Source organism: Lissotriton helveticus, chromosome 3_2, assembly GCF_964261635.1.
Source record: "Lissotriton helveticus chromosome 3_2, aLisHel1.1, whole genome shotgun sequence".
NCBI classification, from domain to species: Eukaryota; Metazoa; Chordata; class Amphibia; order Caudata; family Salamandridae; genus Lissotriton; species Lissotriton helveticus.
The window spans coordinates 475573569-475596660 of NC_136062.1; the positions used below are offsets into that span (position 1 = coordinate 475573569).

At 49.3% G+C, this 23092-nt stretch overlaps 1 protein-coding gene across 1 annotated transcript in view; it reads right to left on the reverse strand.

The window, feature by feature from the left end:
* Window positions 1–18506, reverse strand: part of PEX16 (peroxisomal biogenesis factor 16) — a 152861-nt gene extending 134355 nt beyond the window's left edge. Inside the window, exons 1-6 of the mRNA XM_078684387.1 lie at window positions 18326–18506; window positions 13186–13221; window positions 12500–12576; window positions 11888–12021; window positions 9871–9971; window positions 4374–4454 (exon numbers count right to left, since the gene is read on the reverse strand). Coding sequence (XP_078540513.1) covers window positions 4374–4454; window positions 9871–9971; window positions 11888–12021; window positions 12500–12576; window positions 13186–13221; window positions 18326–18500 — 604 coding nt within the window. The 5' untranslated portion in view covers window positions 18501–18506. The remainder of the gene's footprint in view (window positions 1–4373; window positions 4455–9870; window positions 9972–11887; window positions 12022–12499; window positions 12577–13185; window positions 13222–18325) is intronic.
* Between the last annotated feature and the right edge of the window lie 4586 nt (window positions 18507–23092).

Here is a 23092-nt window from a genome sequence, read left to right on the forward strand (position 1 = left end):
TCCCACAGAGGTATCCCTGAACCGCTCAACTCCCACAGAGGGATCCCTGAACCGCTTATTTCCCACAGAGGGATCCCTGAACCGCTCACCTCCCACCTCCCACAGAGAGATCCCTGAACCGCTCATCTAACACAGAGGGATCCCTGAAGCATTAATCTCTTACAGAAGGACCCCGGAACCGCTCACCTCCCACAGAGGGATCCCTGAACCATTAATCTCTTACAGAAGGATCCCTAAACCGCTCACCTCCCACAGAGGGATCCCTGAACCGCTCAACTCGCACAGAGGGATCCCTGAACCATTAATCTCTTACAGAAGGATCCCTGAACCGCTCAACTCCCACAGAGGGATCCCTGAACCGCTCATCTCCCACAGAGGGATCCCTGAAGCATTAATCTCTTACAGAAGGTCCCTAAACCGCTCACCTCCCACAGAGGGATCCCTGAAGCATTAATCTCTTACAGAAGGTCCCTGAACCGCTCACCTCCCACAGAGGGATCCCTGAACCGCTCCTCTCCCACAGAGGGATCCCTGAACCGCTCACCTCCCATAGAGGGATCCCTGAACCGCTCATCTCCCACAGAGGGATCCCTGAAGCATTAATCTCTTACAGAAGGATCCCTGAACAGCTCACCTCCCACAGAGGGATCCCTGAACCGCTCATCTCCCACAGAGGGATCCCTGAAGCATTAATCTCTTACAGAAGGTCCCTAAACCGCTCACCTCCCACAGAGGGATCCCTGAAGCATTAATCTCTTACAGAAGGTCCCTGAACCGCTCACCTCCCACAGAGGGATCCCTGAACCGCTCATTTCCCACAGAGGGATCCCTGAACCGCTCACCTCCCACAGAGGGAACCCTGAACCATTAATCTCTTACAGAAGGATCCCTGAACCGCTCAACTCCCACAGAGGGATCCCCGAACCGCTCAACTCCCACAGAGGGATCCCTGAACCGCTCATTTCCCACAGAGGGATCATGTGCATAACCACACACGCTATTTACGCGCCATCAGCCGCTCCTACTCAAGACCTGGGCAGTGGCATCTCTAGGAGTGACTACTGAGGGGGCACAAACTGGGACGCAAATAAAACTGGTGGGACCACCTTCAAAGAGCAATTGTAAAGCGTGTGTGTTCTATATGCATGTTTGCTTCGGACTTTATATGGATGTATTTATATATCTTTATACATATAGAGATGCATCTATATGTGAAGTCATAGAAGCACGTAAACAAAGAAAGACAGATGTAAACAGTAAGCAAAATTGCAGGTTCATGTGTTTGCCTCAGGCACTCATTTGAGTCCACTTCTTTGAGGCCAAACATCGACACGCTCTGGACGCCGGTCTTTGCCCTGCAGTGATTGACATTTTTTTCTTTTTCATGGGAGGGCGTTACCCCTCCCCTGTACCCTCGCTGCCCCCCCCCCCCCCGCTGTGCCCACAGGCATTTCACCACCCTCTGCAGAGCTATCCGGTACACCTCTCAATAATCATGCAGTACTTGTATTGCACAGCTCGTCTCCCGTGAGGGTGTGAGGGTGTCCAGACGCTGGGGTGCAGGACCTCTAATGATGCCACTGGCAACTTTGGCGCAGCAGCACTGCAACTACCAGCCCATTCAGAAGCGCCTTGAGACCCTCACAGCGCCTTGAGACCCTCACAGCGCCTTGAGACCCTCACAGCGCCTTGAGACCCTCACAGGTGAGTAGCGCGCTTACCATTCCCTGATTGATTGATTAAAATACTTATAGCTTATGGGGAACTTAGATCTTTTGATCCTCTTGATTGAATGAATTACATTGACAAATTAGCTGTATGGATGGATTTGTATATATTGGCAAACATAAAGAGGTTTTACCTCGAAACAAATGCTGTCTGTTTGATATTTATGATGAACTAAAATTTTATGAACTGAAGAACATAAACTGGCGTACACCGTCTTTGGATTTTAATTCTGATGGATCATTCCTCTAGGTTTACCTCCCTATAAGAAAGATTGCCCCAGGACTAGATGGCGTTTTGACTTAGAGTTTTGTAGCTCAATGTAAGAATCATAATTCAATTAGCCCCCTCCATGGCTACGTAGTCACGACTCCTCGAGTCCCTAACCCGGCTATGTCGAAACCTCTGGACCTGTGGTTTGATCCTCATGACTAAATACAAAAAAAAATTGAAAACAAGTATTATTTCTTACAATGGCCACTAATTTGCTGAGTCCTGTACAATGGAAGACAGGACAGCTGAACCCTTGTGCATATTCACCCTATGTGGGAAGTGTAAGCCCAGATGTGGGTCCCATGCTCTCCACACCACTGGAGTCAAGTTAGCCTGGATGATGAGCCAGAAACCGGTCCTATGATTCCGGTCCAGGGAAGACATGGCTTTGCAGTTCGGTCTGGACTGTTCCCATGAGGCACAGGGTCAAGACTGATTTGCACATGGCCTTGTCTGAACTGGGGTGGCTTGGTGAGCAAAATAACGATGGATTAAACCCAGATCTGTGACTGGGGGTGAATGTTTTGCCATTGTGCAACATTCCGTCCATTATCTTATTTGTTTTACTGTTCACCCTATGTGCGAAGGGTATGCCCAGACGTGGGTCCCGTGCTCACTAAGCCACTGGAGTCAAGCTATCCTGGCTGAAGACGGCTGATAGCCAGAAATCGGTCCTAGAATGCTTGATTCCGGTCCAGGTACGACATGGCTTGGCAGTTCGGGCTGGACTGTTTCCATGAGGCACAGGATCAAGACTGATTCGCATATGGCCTTGGGTGGGTGGAGAAGCGTGGCTCAATGGTTAGAGCGGCAGACCCTGATGCAGAGGTCTGGCCCGGGACCAGGGTTCAATTCCCGCCTCGGCGGGTTTTTGGCTCAATTTCCCCGGACCTGATAATTCTCGCCTCGGCGCCTAGTCTAACCATGGGTCCCACTCTGTGACTCTGGGCAATAGCTTGCTTAATCTCCACAACGGCCCCAGCAGCGCCTGGATGCCTGGCTTCACCTTGGGGGTGGCCAGGAGTGGACATTTCACAGGAAAGCCACGATGGGTTCCACAGCGGTATGAATACAGCGCTACGAGACCTCTGGGTAGAAGTGCGCTATATAAATACAAACACATTTACATTTACTTGTCTGAACTAGGGTGGCTTGGTGTGCAAAATAACGATGGATAAACCCAGATCTGTGACTGGGAGTGAATGTTTTGCTATTGTGCAACATTCCGTCCATCATCTTGTTTGTTTTGCTGTCAACTGGAGTACAGCCAACTGTAACGGGGAGGACCCGGATCCGCCAGGCTTACCGGTTTCACCTCTTTCCAACCAGCACACAGGGGCCTGGAGAAACACGGACATCCTCGGAGACAAGGAGCCCGCAGAGAGTGGTGAGCCCTGTTTCTTTAACTGGGCGGAGTTGGATGAGGACTACGTCACAGGGTACGCCCCCGTATCCCAGGTAAAGGCAGCCCCAGAAAACACACAGGTGTGTGTTACACCCGGAGGCGACGGAGGTGAGAGCGACGAAGAAGAGGACGAGTGAGAGGAGATCGGCGAAGAAGGAGGAGGAGAGGCGGGAGCAGAGCAGAGGAGACGAAAGCGGAGCAGAACAGAGGAAGGAGGCGGAGAGGAGACCGGAGCAGGAGAGTGACCATCGGAGGAAAGAGGCGAAGAGGAGACCGGAGCGGGAGAGAGACCATCGGAGGGAGGAGGCGGCGGCCGGAGAAGGGGACGGAGAGCGGAGAGGCGGAATCGGAGGATCCAGAGGAGACGAACCCAACAAGCCAGGAGGCCAACAGGAAGGCGCATCGCCCAGCCACACTTCAAGGGAAGTGTGGCTACCAGAGGTACGATCAAGGTTTTCAAGTTGGGCGGGATTTAAGTGGGCCAAACCACCGTAAAAGCACCTCACACCTCCCGTGCACTACCATTCCTTCACCACCCAAACACAGCGGACCCTAGTTGATTCTTCGTGCACGTGTGTTCCCTCACTCCCTTCCCTGTGCCTTTTTGGTAGCACAACAAACTAAAACGGTGCTATCTTTTCTTTCTTTCGGAGTGACACAAAGGCTCGACATCGTGGAGGAAAAGGTCCCGACTACAAGTCCCAGAAGACACCGGGACGACCGCCGGACAGCTGTAGAGAAGCGACAGCTTAGACACACGGCGGAATCTGAAGGCCCCCTGCCCTACTACAGGAAAACGATACACAGGAAAAGTCCCTGTGTCAGTAAGTCTGTTTGAAGGGAGCGTGATAGCGCCTACACTGACCCCAGCGAGTAGGGGCGAACCCGAGGTGTTACACCAACCCACCCAAGAATTCCAGCAGAACTGGCAATCTCATACTCTCCACACTCGATCAGAGCTTCTACTCACTGTCGGCGAGAGGACGCACCACCCTGTGCGATCTTTTTCCCACATACGCCTCCTCCTTCTCCTCTGACCCTGAATCTGGACCTGGAGGAAAAAAAAGAAAAGTGAGCATCAAGTAAAAAACGATATTCTCCAGTTTTTCAAAGCATGAGTATGCGCTTTTGTCAGTGATTGTAGAAGAGATTAAGTATGTGTTAGTATCTGTATGAATAAGTGAGGTGGTGTGTGTATAACTGTATAGGTGAGTAAATTGCAGTGTGATTTGATTCTTTGGGTGTCTCACTAGGTGTGCGAGTAACTATGGGTGAGTCATGGTGTGTGAGTGTCTGTATGGATGTACGAGTTCATATATAAGTGGCTGTATTGCTAAGTTACTGCGTGTATGAGAGACTGTATAGGTGAGTGTGTGGATGTGTGTGTAGACCTATGAATCAGTGAGTGGGTATGCACTAACTGGCATTGGTGTGTCTATGGTTTTGAGAATGGTAGTCTGTATTTTAAAGTGAGTGTATGAAAGGTTATATAAGGGTGTGAGGAGGTGCATCAGATATTAAGTGGATGTCATCTGTGATGTCACTGACCATGTCATGAGTGATGTCACTGACCATGTCATGAGCGATGTAATATTTGACATCAGCAGTGCATTGCGGGGGCGTGAGTTATAGTTAGCTCAGCTCACTAGAACGGCTGAATTTGTCTGGTTTTGTACGAGGAAATGTCCGCCTAACTAGAACATCCCTGAAACTTGTGTTTTTTTCAGTGAATTTTTAAGTTTTTTTAAATGCTAATAACTAACTCGTCACTAAGTCACGAGAGCACGTAGACCTTTAAACTTGACAGCTTGCACTTCCCATTTGAAGTACAGAAAGAAGCATGAGAATTGTAGAAAAAATGAGAGGAACAGAAAGAGACAAATAGAAGTGCAGAAAGAGGCAAAGAGGCGCAGAAAGAAGGAAAAGGGGTGCAGAAAGAGGGAAAAGGGGTGCAGAAAGAGTCAAGAGAGGCAGCAAAAAGAGGCAAGAGAAGGGCAAAAAGAGGCAAGAGAAGCGCAAAAAGAGGCAAGAGAAGCGCAAAAAGAGGCGCAGAAAGAGGCAAGAGAGGCACAGAAAGAGGCAAGAGAACTACAGAAAGAGGGAACAGGGCTGCAGTAAGAGGCAAGAGAACTACAGAAAGAAGCAAGAGTTGCAGAAAAAAGGTGCAGGAAGAGGGGTGCAGACATTTGCAAGAGGGGTACAGAAAGAGGCAACAGAGGTGCAGTAAGAAGCAGCAGGGGTGCAGTAAGAAGCACCTGAGGTACTGAAAGAAGCAAGAGAAAGCAAAAGAAGTGCAGAATAAAGTAACAGGGGTACAAAAAGAGGCAAGAGAAGTGCAGAAAGAGGCAAGAGAAGTGCAGAAAGAAGCAACAAAGGTGCATAAAGAAGCAAGAGGATTGTAGAAAGAGGCAAGAGGGGTGCAGAAAGAGTCAAGTGAAGTGCAGAAAGAGGCAAGAGAGTTGCCGAAACAGGCAAAAGAGATGCAGAAAGAGGGAACAGGGGTGTAAACAGAGGTAAGAGGTGCAGGAAGGGGGGTGCAAAAAGAAACAAGAAAAGTACAGAAATTTCCAAGAGAGGTCCAGAAAAATGCAACAGTGCATAAAGAACTAACAGAGGTACAGAAAGAGGCAAGAGGGGTGCAGAAAGAGGCAAGAGAAGTGATGAAAGAAACAAGCGAGGTTCAAAAAGAGGAAAGCGAGGTTCAAAAAGAGGAAAGCGAGGTTCAAAAAGAGGCGAGCGAGGTGCAAAAAGACGCGAGCGAGGTGCAAAAAGACGCGAGCGAGGTGCAAAAAGACGCGAGCGAGGTGCAAAAAGACGCGAGCGAGGTGCAAAAAGACGCGAGCGAGGTGCAAAAAGACGCGAGCGAGGTGCAAAAAGACGCGAGCGAGGTGTAAAAAGACGCGAGCGAGGTGCAAAAAGACGCGAGTGTGGTGCAAAAACAGGCAATAGGAGGCGGCAAGAGAAGTGCAGAAAGAAGCAAGTGAGGTACAGAATGAAGCAAGAGAAGTGCAGACAAAAGCAAGTGAGGTACAGAATGAAGAAAGAGAAGTGCAGAAAGAAGCAACAGATTGCTAAAAGAGGCAAGAGGGGTGCAGAAAGAGGCAAGAGGGGTCCAGAAAGAGGCAAGAGGGGTGCAGAAAGAGGCAAGAGGGGTCCAGAAAGAGGCAAGAGGGGTCCAGAAAGAGGCAAGAGGGGTGCAGAAAGAGGCAAGAGGGGTGCAGATAGAAGCAACTGAGGTGCAGAAAGAGGCAAGCGATCTGCAGAAATAAGCAAGAGGAGTGCAGAAAGAAGCAAGAGAAGTGCAGAAAGAAGCAACAGGTGCAGAAACAAGCAACAGAGGTGCAGAAAGAAGCAACAGAGGTGTAGAAAGAAGGTACAGAATGAAGCAAGAGAAGTGCAGACAAAAGCAAGTGGGGTACAGAATGAAGAAAGAGAAGTGCAGAAAGAAGCAACAGAGTGCAGAAAGAAGCAACAGAGGTGCAGAAAGAGGCAAGAGGAGTGCTGAACGAACCAACAAAGGTACAGAAAGAAGCAAGAGAAGCGATGAAAGAGACAAGACAGTTGCAGAAAGAAACAAGAGAGGTGCAGAAAAAAGCAAAGTGCAGAAAGAGGCTAGTGAGGTTCAGAAAGAGGCAAAAGAGGTGCAAAAAGACACCAGCGAAGTGCAGAAACAGACAATAGGGGGCAGAAAAAGGCAAGAGAAGTGCAGAAAGAAGCAACAGAGGTACAGAATGAAGCTAGAGAAGTGCAGAACGAAGTAACAGAGGAGCAGAAAGAGGCAAAAAGGGGTGCGGAAAGAGGATTGCAGAAAGAGGCAAGTGAAGTGCAGAAAGAGGCAAGAGTTGCCGAAACAGGCAAAAGAGATGCAGAAAGAGGGAACAGTGGTTTAAACAGAGGTAAGGGAGGTGCAGGAAGGGGGGTGCAAAAAGAAACAAGAAAAGTACAGAAATTTCCAAGAGAGGTCCAGAAAAATGCAACAGTGCATAAAGAACTAACAGAGGTGCAGAAAGAGGCAAGAGGGGTGCAGAAAGAGGCAAGAGAAGTGATGAAAGACAAGAGAGTTGCAGAAAGAAACAAGGGAGGTTCAGAAAGAGGCAAGCGAGGTGCAAAAAGACGTGAGCGAGGTGCAAAAAAACGCGAGTGTGGTGCAAAAAGATGCGAGCGAGGTGCAAAAAGACGCGAGCGAGGTGCAAAAAGACGCGAGCGAGGTGCAAAAAGACGCGAGCAAGGTGCAAAAAGACGCGAGCAAGGTGCAAAAAGACGCGAGCAAGGTGCAAAAACAGACAATAGGAGGCAGAAAGAGGCAAGAGAAGTGCAGAAAGAAGCAACAGAGGTACAGAATGAAGCAAGAGAAGTGCAGACAAAAGCAAGTGAGGTACAGAATGAAGAAAGAGAAGTGCAGAAAGAAGCAACAGAGTGCAAAAAGAGGCAAGAGGGGAGCAGAAAGAGGCAAGAGGGGTGCAGAAAGAAGCAACTGAGGTGCAGAAAGAGGTAAGCGATCTGCAGAAATAAGCAAGAGGAGTGCAGAAAGAAGCAAGAGCAGTGCAGAAAGAAGCAACAGGTGCAGAAACAAGCAACAGAGGTGCAGAAAGAAGCAACAGAGGTACAGAATGAAGCAAGAGAAGTGCAGACAAAATCAAGTGGGGTACAGAATGAAGAAAGGGAAGTGCAGAAAGAAGCAACAGAGTGCAAAAGGAGGCAAGAGGGGTGCAGAAAGAGGCAAGAGGGGTGCAGAAAGAGGCAACTGAGGTGCAGAAAGAGGCAAGCGATCTGCAGAAAGAAGCAAGAGGAGTGCAGAAAGAAGCAACAGAGGTGCAGAAAGAAGCAACAGAGGTGCAGAAAGAGGCAAGAGGAGTGCTGAACGAACCAACAAAGGTGCAGTAAGAAGCAAGAGAAGCGATGAAAGAGACAAGATAGTTGCAGAAAGAAACAAGAGAGGTGCAGAAAAAAAGCAAAGTGCAGAAAGAGGCTAGTGAGGTACAGAAAAAGGCAAGTGAGGTTCAGAAAGAGGCAAAAGAGGTGCAAAAAGACACCAGCGAAGTGCAGAAACAGACAATAGGGGACAGAAAAAGGCAAGAAAGTGCAGAAAGAAGCAACAGAGGTACAGAATGAAGCTAGAGAAGTGCAGAACGAAGTAACAGAGGAGCAGAAAGAGGCAAGAAGGGGTGCAGAAAGAGGAAAGAGGATTGCAGAAAGAGGCAACTGAGGTGCAGAAAGATGCAACTGAGTTTCAGAAAAAGGTAAGAGATCTGCAAAAACAGGTAAGATCTGCAGAAAGAAGCAACAGGGGTGCAGAAAGAAGCAACAGGGGTGCAGAAAGAAGAGAAGTGCAGAAAGAAACCACAGAAGTGTAGAAAGAAGCAGCAGAAGTGTAGAAAGAAGCAGCAGAAGTGCAGAAAGAGGCAAGCGAAGTGCAGAAAGAGGCAAGCGAAGTGCAGAAAGAGGCAAGCGAAGTGCAGAAAGAGGCAAGCGAAGTGCAGAAAGAGGCAAGCGAAGTGCAGAAAGAGGCAAGCGAAGTGCAGAAAGAGGCAAGCGAAGTGCAGAAAGAGGCAAGAGAGTTGCCGAAAGAGGCAAGAGAGTTGCCGAAACAGGCAAAAGAGGTGCGGAAAGAGGGAACAGGGTGTAGACAGAGGCAAGAGAGGTCCAGAAAAAAGCAAGAGTAGCGCAGAAAGAACCAACAGAGGTTCAGAAAGAGGCAAGTGGGGTGCAGAAAGGGGCAAGAGAAGTGCAGAAAGAATCAAAAGAGTTGCAGAAAGAGGCAAGCAGGATGCAGACAGAGGCAAGAGAGGAGCAGGAAGAGGGGTACAGAAATTTAAGAGAGAAAGTTACCATGGCCTACACTGCTAGTTTCAGATCATCGGAGGAGAGAATGTGTCTAAGATTCTCGAGGTTGTGGGGTGATCCAGTGATGATGATAGAGCCTCACTGAAGACAGAAGGGGACAGTGGCCTCCACTGCCAGCAGCAGATCTTGGAAGGAGAGAATGTGTTTGAGATTCTTGGGGTTGAGGGGTGATCCAGGGAGGGTGGAGGAGCCTTACTGCAGACTGAAGGTTACCAAGGCCTCCACTTCTAGCTTCAGATCTCGAAAGGGGAGAATGTGTGTGAGATTCTTGAGGTTGTTGGGTGGTGCACGGAGGGTGGAGGAGCCTTACTGAAGACAGAAGGTTACCATGGCCTCCACTGTTAGCTTCAGATCTTGGAAGGAGAGAATGTGTCTACGATTCTTGAGGTTGTGGAGATGACACCAGGCCAGTGTAGCCATGGCTTGGGTATGGCTTTCAAGGTAAACATTAGCCATGAAAGAAACCCCTAGGTATAGCAGAGATACCCAGGTTTGGAGTGATATTTGCCAAATTTACGGATTTAAGCCAGAAAATGCCAGTAGCTGATGCGAATGTGGGTGCTTGCGGCTCCTCTGTCAATGCAGAGGGTTGTATTCGACCACGGACGGGCAGTGCTACTCACCCTCGCCCTCAAGCTGCAGCTCCCGGTCCAGTGGCACGATGGGTGGGGACGTCTGTAAGCCAGCCTTGTGGTACCACAGCAGAAGGATCCTTAAAATGGCCCTGAAAAAGGAGTGAAAACTTTAAAACATCCAGAATGCACAACACCACACTGATGATGGGGAAGCAGTCAAAGCATAAACAAGTGAGAATATAAATCACTCTAATAAGCAGAAAAGATGAGAGAAAGGGATAAAAGGCACAGAATACAAACAGCACTGGTGCACAGGAAGGAGTGGCTCTTCAGGCTACAGGGGGAGAAACAGGACATGCTCGTAAAGTCTACAGCAGATGCCACGGTCACAAAATGGCAGCGGGCGGCCAGGCCAGTTTAACCGGATTCTCTGTAACAGAGGGCAGCAGAAGTGGTGGTGCTTCTGCAAATCCAAAATAGGACCAGACCAATTGCCTACAAAGGGGTGGTGCTTGAAACTAATAGCTAACTAACTAGAGCTAATCTTGCATTAGAGAAATGCGCAAAACTGCCCAGCTGAGGATGCGTACTCTTCAGCCTTAATATAAAACCCTTCTCCCAATTCAGGGATACCCTTGCTCCAGAGTTACAGGCTGGTGCCTCTGCTGCACCTCTGGCGATGATCCCACAGCTCCCACCCAGGGCCAATGAGTGTGGGCTGGTAGGAGATGAAGATACTGCCTGAGCAGACTGGCATCCAAGCCTCTGGGACCTTTGCTGCTGGTCAAACCTGGGACTGGTCCTGCACTATTTTGGGGCAGGGAGATGAGATGTGCAAAGACATCTGCTTAAGGAGTCCTACCACATTGTATATTTTGTGATTAATATCAGGCGCATCGAATAATCATTACTTTGTTTGTGATTATAAGGAATTATAACTTACGCGCTATAAGGACTACCTTGGTTGTGATACTCCACTCAAATTGAGGAGTGGGTATTGACAGAAAATTGATTGTGTTCTTCCCTTTTTCTTTTGTTTAGGGTACACTGTTGTATATATATGTATATATTGCAATTATAGATTTTTTTGGTCTTTTTTCTATTGTATATATTATGGCCACCTTGTCCTGTGATTCATAACATTGTCCTTCTTAAATTATATCATTTAATGACGACACAAATAACTGTAGAAAACAGGATAATAAACTGTATCCTGTTTTGAAGTAGTCCATGCTTTATTTTTTCCTCAGTACCACTTACTCTACTTTTCCATCCTTGTGATGCTCCTTGCCCAGGTAAGGGAGGGTAATTTGGGCAGAACCCCTGTTTATTACGTAGTAGTGCAAAGTCTGATTGGCATAGAACCACCTGCTCCAGACAAACAATTGTTGGTACCAGTGACGAAGGCTGAAGAGCCCTTTGCTCCCCTTACCATTTGTGTCCCTCAGTGCGCTCCCTCTCCTGATCTACCACTGTTCTTGGGTGCAGTTATTCTGCCCATATTTACTAATGTGGTGAAATGCACGCTTATGGGCCCTCACCCAGGAGACCTGCGCACCATTCCCTAGCCACCAACTGACTGTCGGCCAAGCACTACGACTGCGAGTAGGACATCGTCAGGAGCTGAGCTAACAAGGCTGAGCAGCAGAGAGCCCACAGATGGCACATTAGGTGCCTCACTAAAGCCCAGGCAGCTCTGCTGCTAGGGAAAGATCTACACAGACTTTCACACAGTTACAAGAGTCTGGTAGCTGCCAGGGCTTGGTGTAATACAGAGGAAACACCTGCAGCAACACATGTAGCAAGTTCATCACTCATTCAAGGCTTTGCAGGAAAAGAGTAGAGTACAGAAGGTACAACATAAAGGTTTAAAAACCACTGGTGAAGCAGAGGTATGTGCCAACAGAAAATGCTCACAGGGAAAGAGACAGAGTGTGACTGGAAATGGTACATGTACAGGTAGAGAAAGAAAAAGAAGGGCAGAGGGACAGCTCCTTGTGCTGGAAAGGACCATCTTTCCAAAGCCCACAGGATTGAGCAGTCGCTCCCATACAAGAACACTTACTTCGCCAGCTGAATGAGAACGATGACTGCCCACCGGCCCACGTCGCCCCACGCCTTGGCAGCGCCCAATTCGATAAACACTTCTACACACTCCAGCACACTAAGCCACGTCATCAGCTTCTGCTGGGACAGGGGCTGCCAAAAAAGAGACAGGAAGTGAGATATGTTTGGGGCAGGAACCACAAGGGACAAGAGGGAAGGATTGTGGCCTAGGAGAAGAGCCTCTGGCTGGGGAGGGCGAAAGGGAATGTGTTGGAGGGCTGCGGGCTTGTGATGGGCAATAGGAGCAAGAGATGAAAATGGGGGTGGTAAACAGTGAGAAGGGAGCAGGAGCCACAGATGACAAAGAGGAGAGCAATGGAGAGGATGAGGGGAAGGAAGGGCACAAGAAAGAGTTAAAGAAACAAGGCCTATGGTGGAGGTGGGCACTGTGGAAGGCACTGAGACAGAGAAAGCGAGACAAGAACAGAAGAACACCAGGTTTAGAAGATTGTGCCAGAAAAGAAGGAGACGGGTCTACGAGTGACCGAGGGAACAGAGTCCCAGCGGGGTTGTTATTGGAGGATGGACATCAGGAGAAGCGACAAGAGGCAGAGAGTAGAAACCAACTCACCACAGGAAGGGACTGCCGGAGCTGCTTCCGCAGGATTGCATCATTCAGGAGCACGAGCAGATTGGATGCAGAGTAGACTAAAGAACAAGAGGGGGAGAGGCGTTTCAGTCGACTATAGAGTAGAGCTCTGGACTTGCTCCAACTACTACAAGAACCTCTCAAGGTTCCTCATCTGCAACACTATTTACAACAGAACACTCCACTCCAAACACTGCACCACCAGTTGCCCAGCCATCATCCTTCTGAAAGCTCAGCCACAACAGTCACCCGACCACCAACTCCCAATAACCACCACTCCTCTGCAGTCATCCACCCTGCAGCGCCTTCCCACAAAAAGCTCAACTTACTGCCACTGGACACCAACCGTACAGCACATAACAGACCTCTCCCAATGCCACCTTCATTTTGTTGCCCAACACCAAACGCCAGTCTCGCGAGTACCCTCTACCGGAAATCACTTTTAAGAAGACCATCTGATACACCACAACTTACTAACTCATCCCAACTGATGACCCCTACAAACACCTTCCAATAACAGCACCACAACCAAACTCCATGCCTCTTCAAGGAATACCACATTGTTGAAGCTCGAACCGACATCTGACATTTCCCTCATCCACCCAAGTAAATGAGAACGATGCAGAACCCCAAATCATAGTATCGAATCAAACATGCTCCATACATACCAAGCTCTGAGAGTTCATGGGAATCCGACGAGCGACCTGGAGGGAAAACATGTAAACGTTACAAAGAGCAAACGCTGGAGACTGGGCGAGCAGCGATTTCGACAAGCAGTAACTTTCTCCACAGTCTCACATATACTCATGGCTAGACAGTCTTTAAACTCCACCAGTTATAGAAAGCGCAGGGCACCGCACTGCTCTGAGTTTTGAAAGAGAAGGAGAGATTCAGTACAGCAGCTAGACTGCTCTCACCACTGCTCATACTGACCTGGGAGTTAAACCTATACATCTCTGATTCACTTTTTACAAGTTTGCTTCAGGGAATCTAGGCAGCTATGCCTGTCTTTGCTAGGTAGGGCTTCTAGGTAAAGGGTGACAGGTTAAGGAGATTGCCTGTTCGGGCCTGAAAATGGCCTTGGACAAGAAACTCTTCCATTCCACTTCCAGAGCCCTGAGTAAGCGGCCCCTCAGCATCACAGGAGACTTCTGTTCCTGGCTGGAGGGAACTATTATTCCTGGGTACAGACACCTTTACACATCCACAGGGGGGCGGTGACAGCGAGCACTTACCGGCTGTGGGGGTTTATCACTCATGTAAATGTAAATTGATACTTGTATAGCGCACTACTCACCCGCAAGGGTCTCAAGGCGCTTGGACGAATACCGCTGTGGAACCCATCCTGGCTTTCCCTGTGAGGTGTCCACTCCTGGGCACCCCCAAGGTGCAGCCAGGCATCCTTAGCAAGCACTCATGGGTTCAATCATCTTACTGGGCACTATGGGGGTCTGCACTCCTGCATACACCCCTTTATTGAACACCAGGGGATTGTCACTCCTGGACACACCCCTCATACACATCCAGAGGGTGGGGGTGGCTCTCCAGGGCGCTAACACTCCACTAACCCACCACTTGGGTTCCAAGGGATTACAATGCCTGACTACAGACCACCTCCTGGGCGCTAGAGGTTTGTCGCCCTGGATGCAGCCCACCAGATCAACTAGGCGCAGAGCCGCCACCATGTCCAATGCACCTCCTGTTTCATAAGGAGAAGAAGAATAGCATTCCCCGGACATCCCAGGTATATCCAGATGCAAGATCAGGTCCACAGGACGTGACTTGGTGCCTCTGGATCGGATAACTCCTGCTGCGCCTGGGCTAGAAGGCCACTAAGGAGGTCTGTGGCCACAGTCTCCACTGCTGTACCTGCCTACATCATCCCACAGCTCTGTACCCCGCCAGCTCTCACTCCAATCCTAGCTCAGGCCACAGCCAAAGCACTCCATATTGACCCCACGCCCTCGCCCCACCAATATTGCTCCTTCTACACCAGGCCCTACCTCAGCAAAGCATTAGCAAGAGGGCAGAGACAAGCACCCTACTCCTCAGAGTTAGAGGCGTGAACCAGAACGGTCTCAACATATCTATTCTACTTTCAGAAGCAGCGATCGACCTCGCTTTCATCACGGAAACAAGGCGGTGAGGACTATGCACCCACGCGCCACAAAGCCATTCCACCTGTACGTTGAACCATCAACGAAAATGGTATCGGCAAGATTGGGGAAGGCCAATGAGCCATCCACCAGCTTGGTGGTGGACGCCACTCCAGCTTTCCCTGGTTCTCTCCTCTACATCTATAAAACACCTCCTACCAACGGACAGGTGACTAGAAGCAATGTCCAAGACTGTACCCTGACCCATACAACCTAGGTTACATAAGCACTCTGGTTCGACAAGATGTACTTAACAACAATCATAGCCACAAAGACCAATCTCTTTTCTTCGACTTATTGCAACCTCCAACAAATCCCATCTGGTGCAACTCGTTCAAGTGCTCGTGTCCTGGATGTCATATTCACCCCACACCCTCCCAGAGGGTCGCACTGGTGACTGATGACCCAGTCAACTGGACCAACCAGAGCGTTATTACCTTCAGGATCAACGCACTGACCTATTACAGCACCTCAAAGAGAGCAACAGGGGTCAACAACGCCACAGATAGTGAAATCAACTGGACTGCCAAACACCTAACTCCCACCCTGAAAGAACCACAATCAATATCTGAACGCCCCACCTCCTACAAGCAGCTCAAGACTGCACCGGACCGCCAGGCCCCTCTGAAGAATCACACCCCGGTCAGGCCTTGAGAAATGTGCTCGCACTATCGCTTTGGCAAGTCAGATTTGATCAGGGTGAGCTATTTTCACAGCCTACTGGCCCGGTCTGGCAAGACTTCTGGGGCTGGCAAAGTTCATTCAAAAAGCGTATGACCAATAAAGGGGTCTTTAAATCTTGATTTTATCTTGCTATATCGGTTACGTGTTAAAAGACAAAGGTCTTACGTCACATTATGTCTTCTTACAAATTGCTGCTTATTTTATCCTGGAGATTGTGGTTTATTTTTCTTTCTCTGACTGCAAAGTTAGAAGATTTGGTAAAGTGAACCGTCTGTGAATTATGCTGGACACAATAAATTTAAATAACTTGTAAATAAACTGTACAAATATTTCAAAATATATATTTTAGTAGAAAGCACATTTGTGTACTTCTGAAGTGAGATGAAAACAAGGATTTAATAGGATCAAAACAAATTAGAAAAATGTACTCGGCAATCTGCAAATTAGATTTTTTTGTTTTTGCTGAAACCCAAATTCAACAGATTTTTGGTTACACACTATATATATATATATATATATATATATACACACACACACACACACTCACTATATATATCTATCTATCTATCTGCAGGTCAGTGGGAATGTTTGTGGCTATTTCAATGGAAATTGTCTGCCTGTAAATGACAGTCTGCTACCACATCAAGCTTTAATAAAATATTTACTAAATGTGAGAGTTTTAAAATATGCACTAACATTTCTGCCCCGATGACAATGCTATTACTGAACTAAAAAGACAAGGCAGGGGTCGTGCGTACCCTAGATGTGGACTAGATTATAATTATTAAACATTTAGCAAAAGTTTAGACTATTAAATCAAAACAAATGAGTTTTTGTGTAGGGGTTGACAATAAATTCTGCTCTGCCAGCAGAGTTTTGCCCACCCAGATTTACACTTATAATGGGGAGTTTTGGCAAAACTCCACCAACCGCTGTGTGGCGGAGTTTATTTTTAGTGCGGCTCACCAACGGTAACTTAACGAGCGAGAACTGTTGCCCCCTGGCGGGATTTTCAGCATCAGGACAGCACTCTGTGAGATTTTCTCAACGCAGGCAGCCGCGACAGTCTGCAGGCGAGAAAGCTGCAGTTGGAGAAGATAATCTACTCGAGCTGCAGCAAGGAAGCAACGCTCTCTGGTGCGCCGCATGGTGCTGTTCGCACTGATTTTGCAGCCCGGAAAAAGCTCCTGGTGCTAAATAACAGCGTGACGTGCCAATTCTGCCTGCTCACAGAACTCCGCGGAGTTTTCATGTAGCTCTGCAAAATTCTGTGGAGTGAAACACTGCGAGTTTCACCCACTCCTATTTTTGTACAGCCGACATGCTGAACTCACACTTTTGCAGGCGCTCTTGTACGTAATAAATAATAAAAAATGTGACTCAGTGAAATAAAATATTTGCTTAGGATCACACAATTTTAGACAAGTTTAGGGGTCAAAAGCATTTAGTTAGGTCGAGTAGAATAGGCAATCACTACTCCTGCAGATCTGGTAATATATTTTCCTGATTTTTTTCGGCCTGCAGTGTTCAGGTCAAGAAGAAAGCCACATATCTTAACTGCATGCGCGCTAGCGGTTTTCCCGCTGCGCGCTGCGATTTTAAAAAAGCTGCGTTACACGACGAGCTCAGCTCGTCAGCGTGCGAGCGGCGCAACTCATGACGAGCTGAGCTCGTCATCAGCGCCGAAGTGGTTAATAAGAAGATAGGCAAATATGCAGCACTACTCCACACGTTTAACTGATGCGGAGTGCCTATCAAAGGAACTCCACAAGACCCTAGAAGCATTCTGCAATCCAGAGTGCTAAAATACAGATGTGGCACCATTGCAAGCTACTATGACCAAATATTAAAGGAACTGATCTCAAAAGCTGGAGACAAGAAACTATCTACACTTCTCCTACACCACACAACCTCCCCTGAGATGGCCGCCACCAACCTCCCATCTCTCACCACCTTTAGCGTCTCCTATGAGATAGAATTCTACCTCATCAACGCAGTCCACCAACAAGATTAGCGGCAGGCCGAGCTTCCTAAAAATCCTTCAAGGTACGTTCTGCACAACCTGCACATGGGAGAACTACAGGCATACTAAACAAGTCCTTAGGACTTTATAAAAAGTAATAAACTTACCCTATACTTTACCATAGGGAGATCTCTGCCTACATATCAAAAATTGCAAGTACATATCAAAAATTGCAAGTAGTAAGTTTACATGTGGAAATTAAGTTGACATGTAAGCTTAATATGTTCTGTAGAAAATGCAGACCTCTAAATGGTGAGCAGTGTATAGTACTTACGACAAAGTGTAAGAGTAAAGTTACAGATGTAGAAGAACTCACTTATAAGTTAACGTCTGTGAATAGGCTCGGTCGCACACGCAAGCATGGTGCACTCGCTTCATCCACATGCACTGGTGACCCGCAGAAGCAGAGGGGACTCGTGCCAGGTGTGCCCTCAGCCCGCCCCTGGTTTCTTGGCACATACTTATGTTTGTCACCTACCTCAGCAGGTATATGTGGCACAGATAACATAACAGAACATGTGTATTTGTAAAGCGCCCTCAACCCAGAGGTCTCTTGGCGCTGAATAACAGATGTTTATTGTTACCCAACTCAATGGTACTCATTTTATCGACCTCAAACGGACGAAAGGCTGAGTGGACCCGCCGGGTTTTGAACCTGTGAGCATGAGGTCGAACACAGACCCCTGCAGTGGCTGCTTCACCCACATGCACTGGTGGCAAGCAGGGGGTACTCGTGCCAGGTGTGCCCCCAGCCCGCCCCGGCTCCTTGGCACAGACTTATGATGGTGTCGGTCACCTCCATCAGCAGGTGTCTGTGGCACGTGAGCCCAGGGGCGCTGCACGCACAGGTGCCACGTGCCCGGGGGCACTCGGGGCGCCCTGGGCGCGCGCACAGGCGCCTTCACCACACATTCAAGGCGCTGCCGCGTGCACGCGCGCACTCACTGGCCAGCAGGTAGGAGAGCGCGCGCACGGCGCCCTCCAGCTGCGCCGCCGCGCCCGGGGTCCGCGCCACGTAGTCCTGGTAGCGCCTCGGGAGCTGCAGCAGCCTCTGGGCGCAGCGCGCGGCCATGGCTGCACCTGGACCCGGAGCAGTGTGCGGGGCTTCCTGTTCCTGCATCCGGGGCCTGGGGCAGAGGGAGGGGGCGGGGCCACACGGGCGGGGGGGAGAGGGAGGCGTGGGCAGAGGAGGGCCAGAGGGAAGGGGCCTGGAGGGGGCGGGGCCACACGGGGGAGGGGAGAGGGAAGGGGCCTGGAGGAGGAGACCGGGCTTTAATGGGATGAAAAACTGGGGCAGGCTCTCAAAGGGGCGTGGCCGATGCAAGGGCGTGGCTTAGAAAGTAAGCTACAAATCTGGGCTTTGCATAGTGTGTCACCCCCCACTGGCAATGTGCTGCTTCTGTCAATGCAACCGACAAGTTACATTATACCTACAAGAAACCAGGATTATTGATTTTGCCAGTGGTTGTTAGTTGGATAAGATAAAGAAGCAACAACTAAGGCTTCATAGAATGTAATATTGGAAATGCTTCAGCTGTGAAATGATGAGACTCTGAAAGAACTCTAAGGAGTCTCTTTGAAGTTACATCAGAGGCAGTGAAGGGCGGCGCCGCTGCAGAGGTCAAGAGTTATTTTTCACCCTCAGGGTGAGGGCAAAATTGGCAGCCTGTAGTGTTGTTAATTGCTTCCCCCACAGAGGACAGGACACCAGGGTAGATGAACACTGCCTTTATTCTCTTTCTTCTATTCCGCTATAACAAAGAGCGCCGAGCGTCTAACTTTCTCGAGCTCCGGTGGCTTCTACCGCTTCCTCGCCTTCGCGCGGTTTCCTCTCACCCCTGCGCGCATGCGCCAGTGTTCCGCTCCTGCTCCGGCGCTCCACGTCATCACACCGGGCGCCGGAGACTAGAGCGCAACACTACATATCTCCTTTTTTTCCAACAACATAAACAACACTTGAATCCCAACTTCAATAGTCACTCATCTCATAGTCTTTGAATCGAGGGGGCAGGTTGACCGCCCTCCCTGCACGGGTTCGTCTTACCGGTGTGAGCTCTTCCCTGTTATCTTCACCGGGAAGATGCTTCGCTCCCTTTTGTGTGCCCGCTTCCTTGTCCCCAGCCGGGGTCGCGTTCACCACTGCTCCTTCGTCTGCCTGTGCTTCCTCAGTCTCTTCCTTGTCCTCTGGAGCAGGTCTTTCTTTCTGCCTCTCATTCCCCATCACGGTCTCATCATCTCCGTAGGTTTGCTTCTGGCCTTCATTCTCTTCCTCCTTGTCTGCCGGCCACTGCAGTATCCTGTTGACCTTTGCCATGCGGTCTTGGGACCACACTCTACCATCACTGAGCAAGGCCGCTCTTCCGTACACTTCTTGAACCTGTAGGAGTTTGCTGTACTTGCTTTCGCATTTTCTTTGGAGTGTTGCTAGCTTGACTCTAACCCATTCCCCTTTTTCCAGATCAGTGTCTTTGGTGTTGTGCTGTTTGTTGTAATGTGTAGCGCACACCTTTTGGGCCCTCTCCAGGTTGTGCTGTACCACCGCCGGCGACCATTTGCTCGTCACTGTTTTTTCTCTCCACACTACATTGTCTCTCGTGAAGGGGAGCCCACCTCTCTGGATTTGGAAGGGGCTGTACCCAAGCGCTGTTGGGGTGATCCTGTAAGCACACAGCATGCTCTGAACTTCCGTTTCCCAATCTTTCCCTTGCATTATGGCCGCCTGTATGGATCCCATCAGTACACGGTTAAACCGTTCCACTTGACCATTGCAAGCGGGATGATACACTGCCGTGTGTTTCGACGTTATCCCGTTCCTCTCCATGTACTTGTTCCATTTGTCCGATGTGAACTGCGGTCCATTGTCACTTAATATAGTTCTCGGTATTCCTTCCCTTAAGAAAAGTGAGGTGAGGAATCTCTGCACCGTGTCCGTGTCCATGGTTTCTTGCACTTCTATCTCTGGCCATTTAGAGTATTTGTCTATGACCACGCACATGTATTTGGCAATACCTTTGTTGTCGAGGACGGGACCTAAAATGTCTACTGCTATATCTTCCCAGGGATTCTGGGGTCGATCGAATTCCCCCAAGGCCGGCCTCAGTGGTCTCAGTATTTTATCAGCTCCTTGGCACTGGCCACATTCTCTCACTTGCCTTTCTATCTGACTGTCCATTCCCGGCCACCAGTACATTTGTTTCGCTCTCAACTTCGTCTTTACAATGCCGAGGTGACCTTCGTGAAGTTGATTCAGAAGCAGGGGGATTAGAGTCATTGGCGGTATTACCTTGTCTCCCCGGTACATGAATATGCCCGAGTCACTCATCGATAGCTCCTCCCGTATCTCATAGTACTTCCTCAGGTCCGCTTTGAGGTGTCTTTTTTCTGGCCATCCAGAGATCAAATGTTGTTTAACCTCCTCCATTTCTCCATCTTTCTCATAGGCAAGGGCCTATTCCTGCCTGCTGATGGTCTTCTCCGCGTCCTCCATCACTGCCACCATCTCGTCAGTGTCAGGTGAGACCGCAGGTACATCCTCCATGGCAGAGGCTCGGCTCAAATAGTCCGCTACTTTATCTCGTGTCCCCGGTAGGTACTCCACGTCATAGGTGTAGTCTAGGAGCTTGAGTGTCATCTTCGTGATGCGTGGGGTTGCTGTGTCGTGGCCGCATGAGGTTAGCACCTTGACCAGTGGCTTATGGTCCGTTTGCAGTTTGAAGTGCCCTAGACGAATTGTCTAAATTTACCCATGGCCCAAGTGACCGCCAGCATTTCTTTTTCAATGACGCTATATTTCTGCTCCGTGGGGGACAGCGCTCTGGATGCAAAACTGAGTGTTTCTACAGCGCCATCTGCCCTTTCCTGTGCCAGCACTGCTCCCAGTCCTCTTTCACTGGCATCCGTTGTCAAGATGGTGCTGCTTGTGGGGTCATATCCATGCAGGGGTACTGCACTACTTATGTCGTACTTCAATCTTTCGAATTCACTCTGTGCTTCTTCATCCCATGTGAACTGTGACTTGTCTCTGATGAGCTGGCGGAGTTTGTGAGTCTTGGTGGCAAAGTGTCTTACGAATTTACTATAGTACTCCGCCATCCCGAGGAATGACCTCAATTCTTCCTTGTTGACCGGGGCTCTGGCATCGCAAATAGCTTTAACGTTTTGTCTTTTGGGGGAAATTCCTTGGTTCCCAATTTCATGTCCTAGATAGGTGACGGATGACATGCCCAGCCTGCACTTGCTCCACTCATCTGTGAGACCTCTTTCTTGAAGCACTGTTAGTACTTTAGTTAGCTTCTCGTCATGATCAGCTTGGCTAGTTCCCATGATCAGGATGTCGTCCTGAAAGTACTGGACACCTGGTAAGTCCTTGAATAGGCGGTGCATCAATTTCTGGAACACCGCAGCCGCTGAGGCCAGCCCAAACGGCACGCGGCGGAATTGATAACACCCAAAGGGTGTGATGAATGAGGTTAGTTTGCTTGACGGGTGTAAGTCGATCTGATGATACGCCGATGTGAGGTCTATTGTTGAGAACCATGATACTCCCTTAGTTCTAGCCAACATTTCCTCAATCCTTGGTAGGGGAAACTTCTCTACAATTAAGCATTTGTTGAGCTCGCGGAGGTCCACACATAAGCGTACCTTGCCGTTGGGCTTCCTGGCCACGACTAAGGGGGCCAACCATTCTGAGCTGTCTATCAGTTCTATTATCCCCTGTCCTTCCAATCTTTGGAGCTCCTGCTGGACTGCCTCTTTAACAGCAATGGGGATGTTTCTGACTTTGTGGGATACTGGTCGGGCGTCCTCCTTGAGGAGTATTTTGTACACGAACTTGTCCAGTTTTCCCACTGTACCTCCAAATACTTTGGGGAAGGCCTGCTTTAGTTTGTCTTGCTGTGGCCAGGGGTAGTCTTCTGTCAGCAGGATTTGCTCTTTGCCGCCCGGATCTAGCTTGATGCCCAAATCGCCTTGGTCTCTCCAGCCTAGCACTGAGGGTCCCTGCTCTGCCACATACAACTTGCAATACGCAGATCTGCCTCTAAATTCAAACTTCAAGGTGCGGAAACCCACCATGGGGATTGCATTTTCAGTGTATGAAATGGGACGAATGTCTGGCGGATCTAGCTGGGGACCCAGGATGGGCACAAACTCTTCCTCCCATACTGATCGTTGGACAATGGAGTTCGGGGACCCCGAGTCAATTGCAATGTGGACTTTCACTCCCCCTATCAGCATGTCCGTGCGCGGTTTGTCAGAACGCCTGCCTGTCACATCCAACACCTGCTCCTCGACGCATAAAACCATGTCGTCGTCTTCCAGGTATTCTTCATCCGGGGCCTCCAACGAGGACTGCCCTATGTACTTCACCACGGTTCTCCTTCCTTTCTTGCGGCACACTTTCTCAAAATGGCCGACCAGGCCGCAGAAAGAGCACCTGGCGCGAAATGCAGGGCACCGTTTGTTCTGCGCTGAATGGTCCGCACTCCCGCACCTGTAGCATGAAAATTTGCTGTCCGTGGGTTGTCTTCCTGGAGCTGCTTGTTTCCCTGTCCACTTAGATTTTTGCCTTCTTTCTCCTGTGGCTCCTTTGTACCTCGTGGTTGAGGGCGCATCTTCTATCTTGTTGACCATCTGCCTCTGCGCGCACTCCTTTTTTGCTGATTTTGCACAGCGCTTCGAAAGTTCCGCCTTCTTTACCATGGCGATTACGTC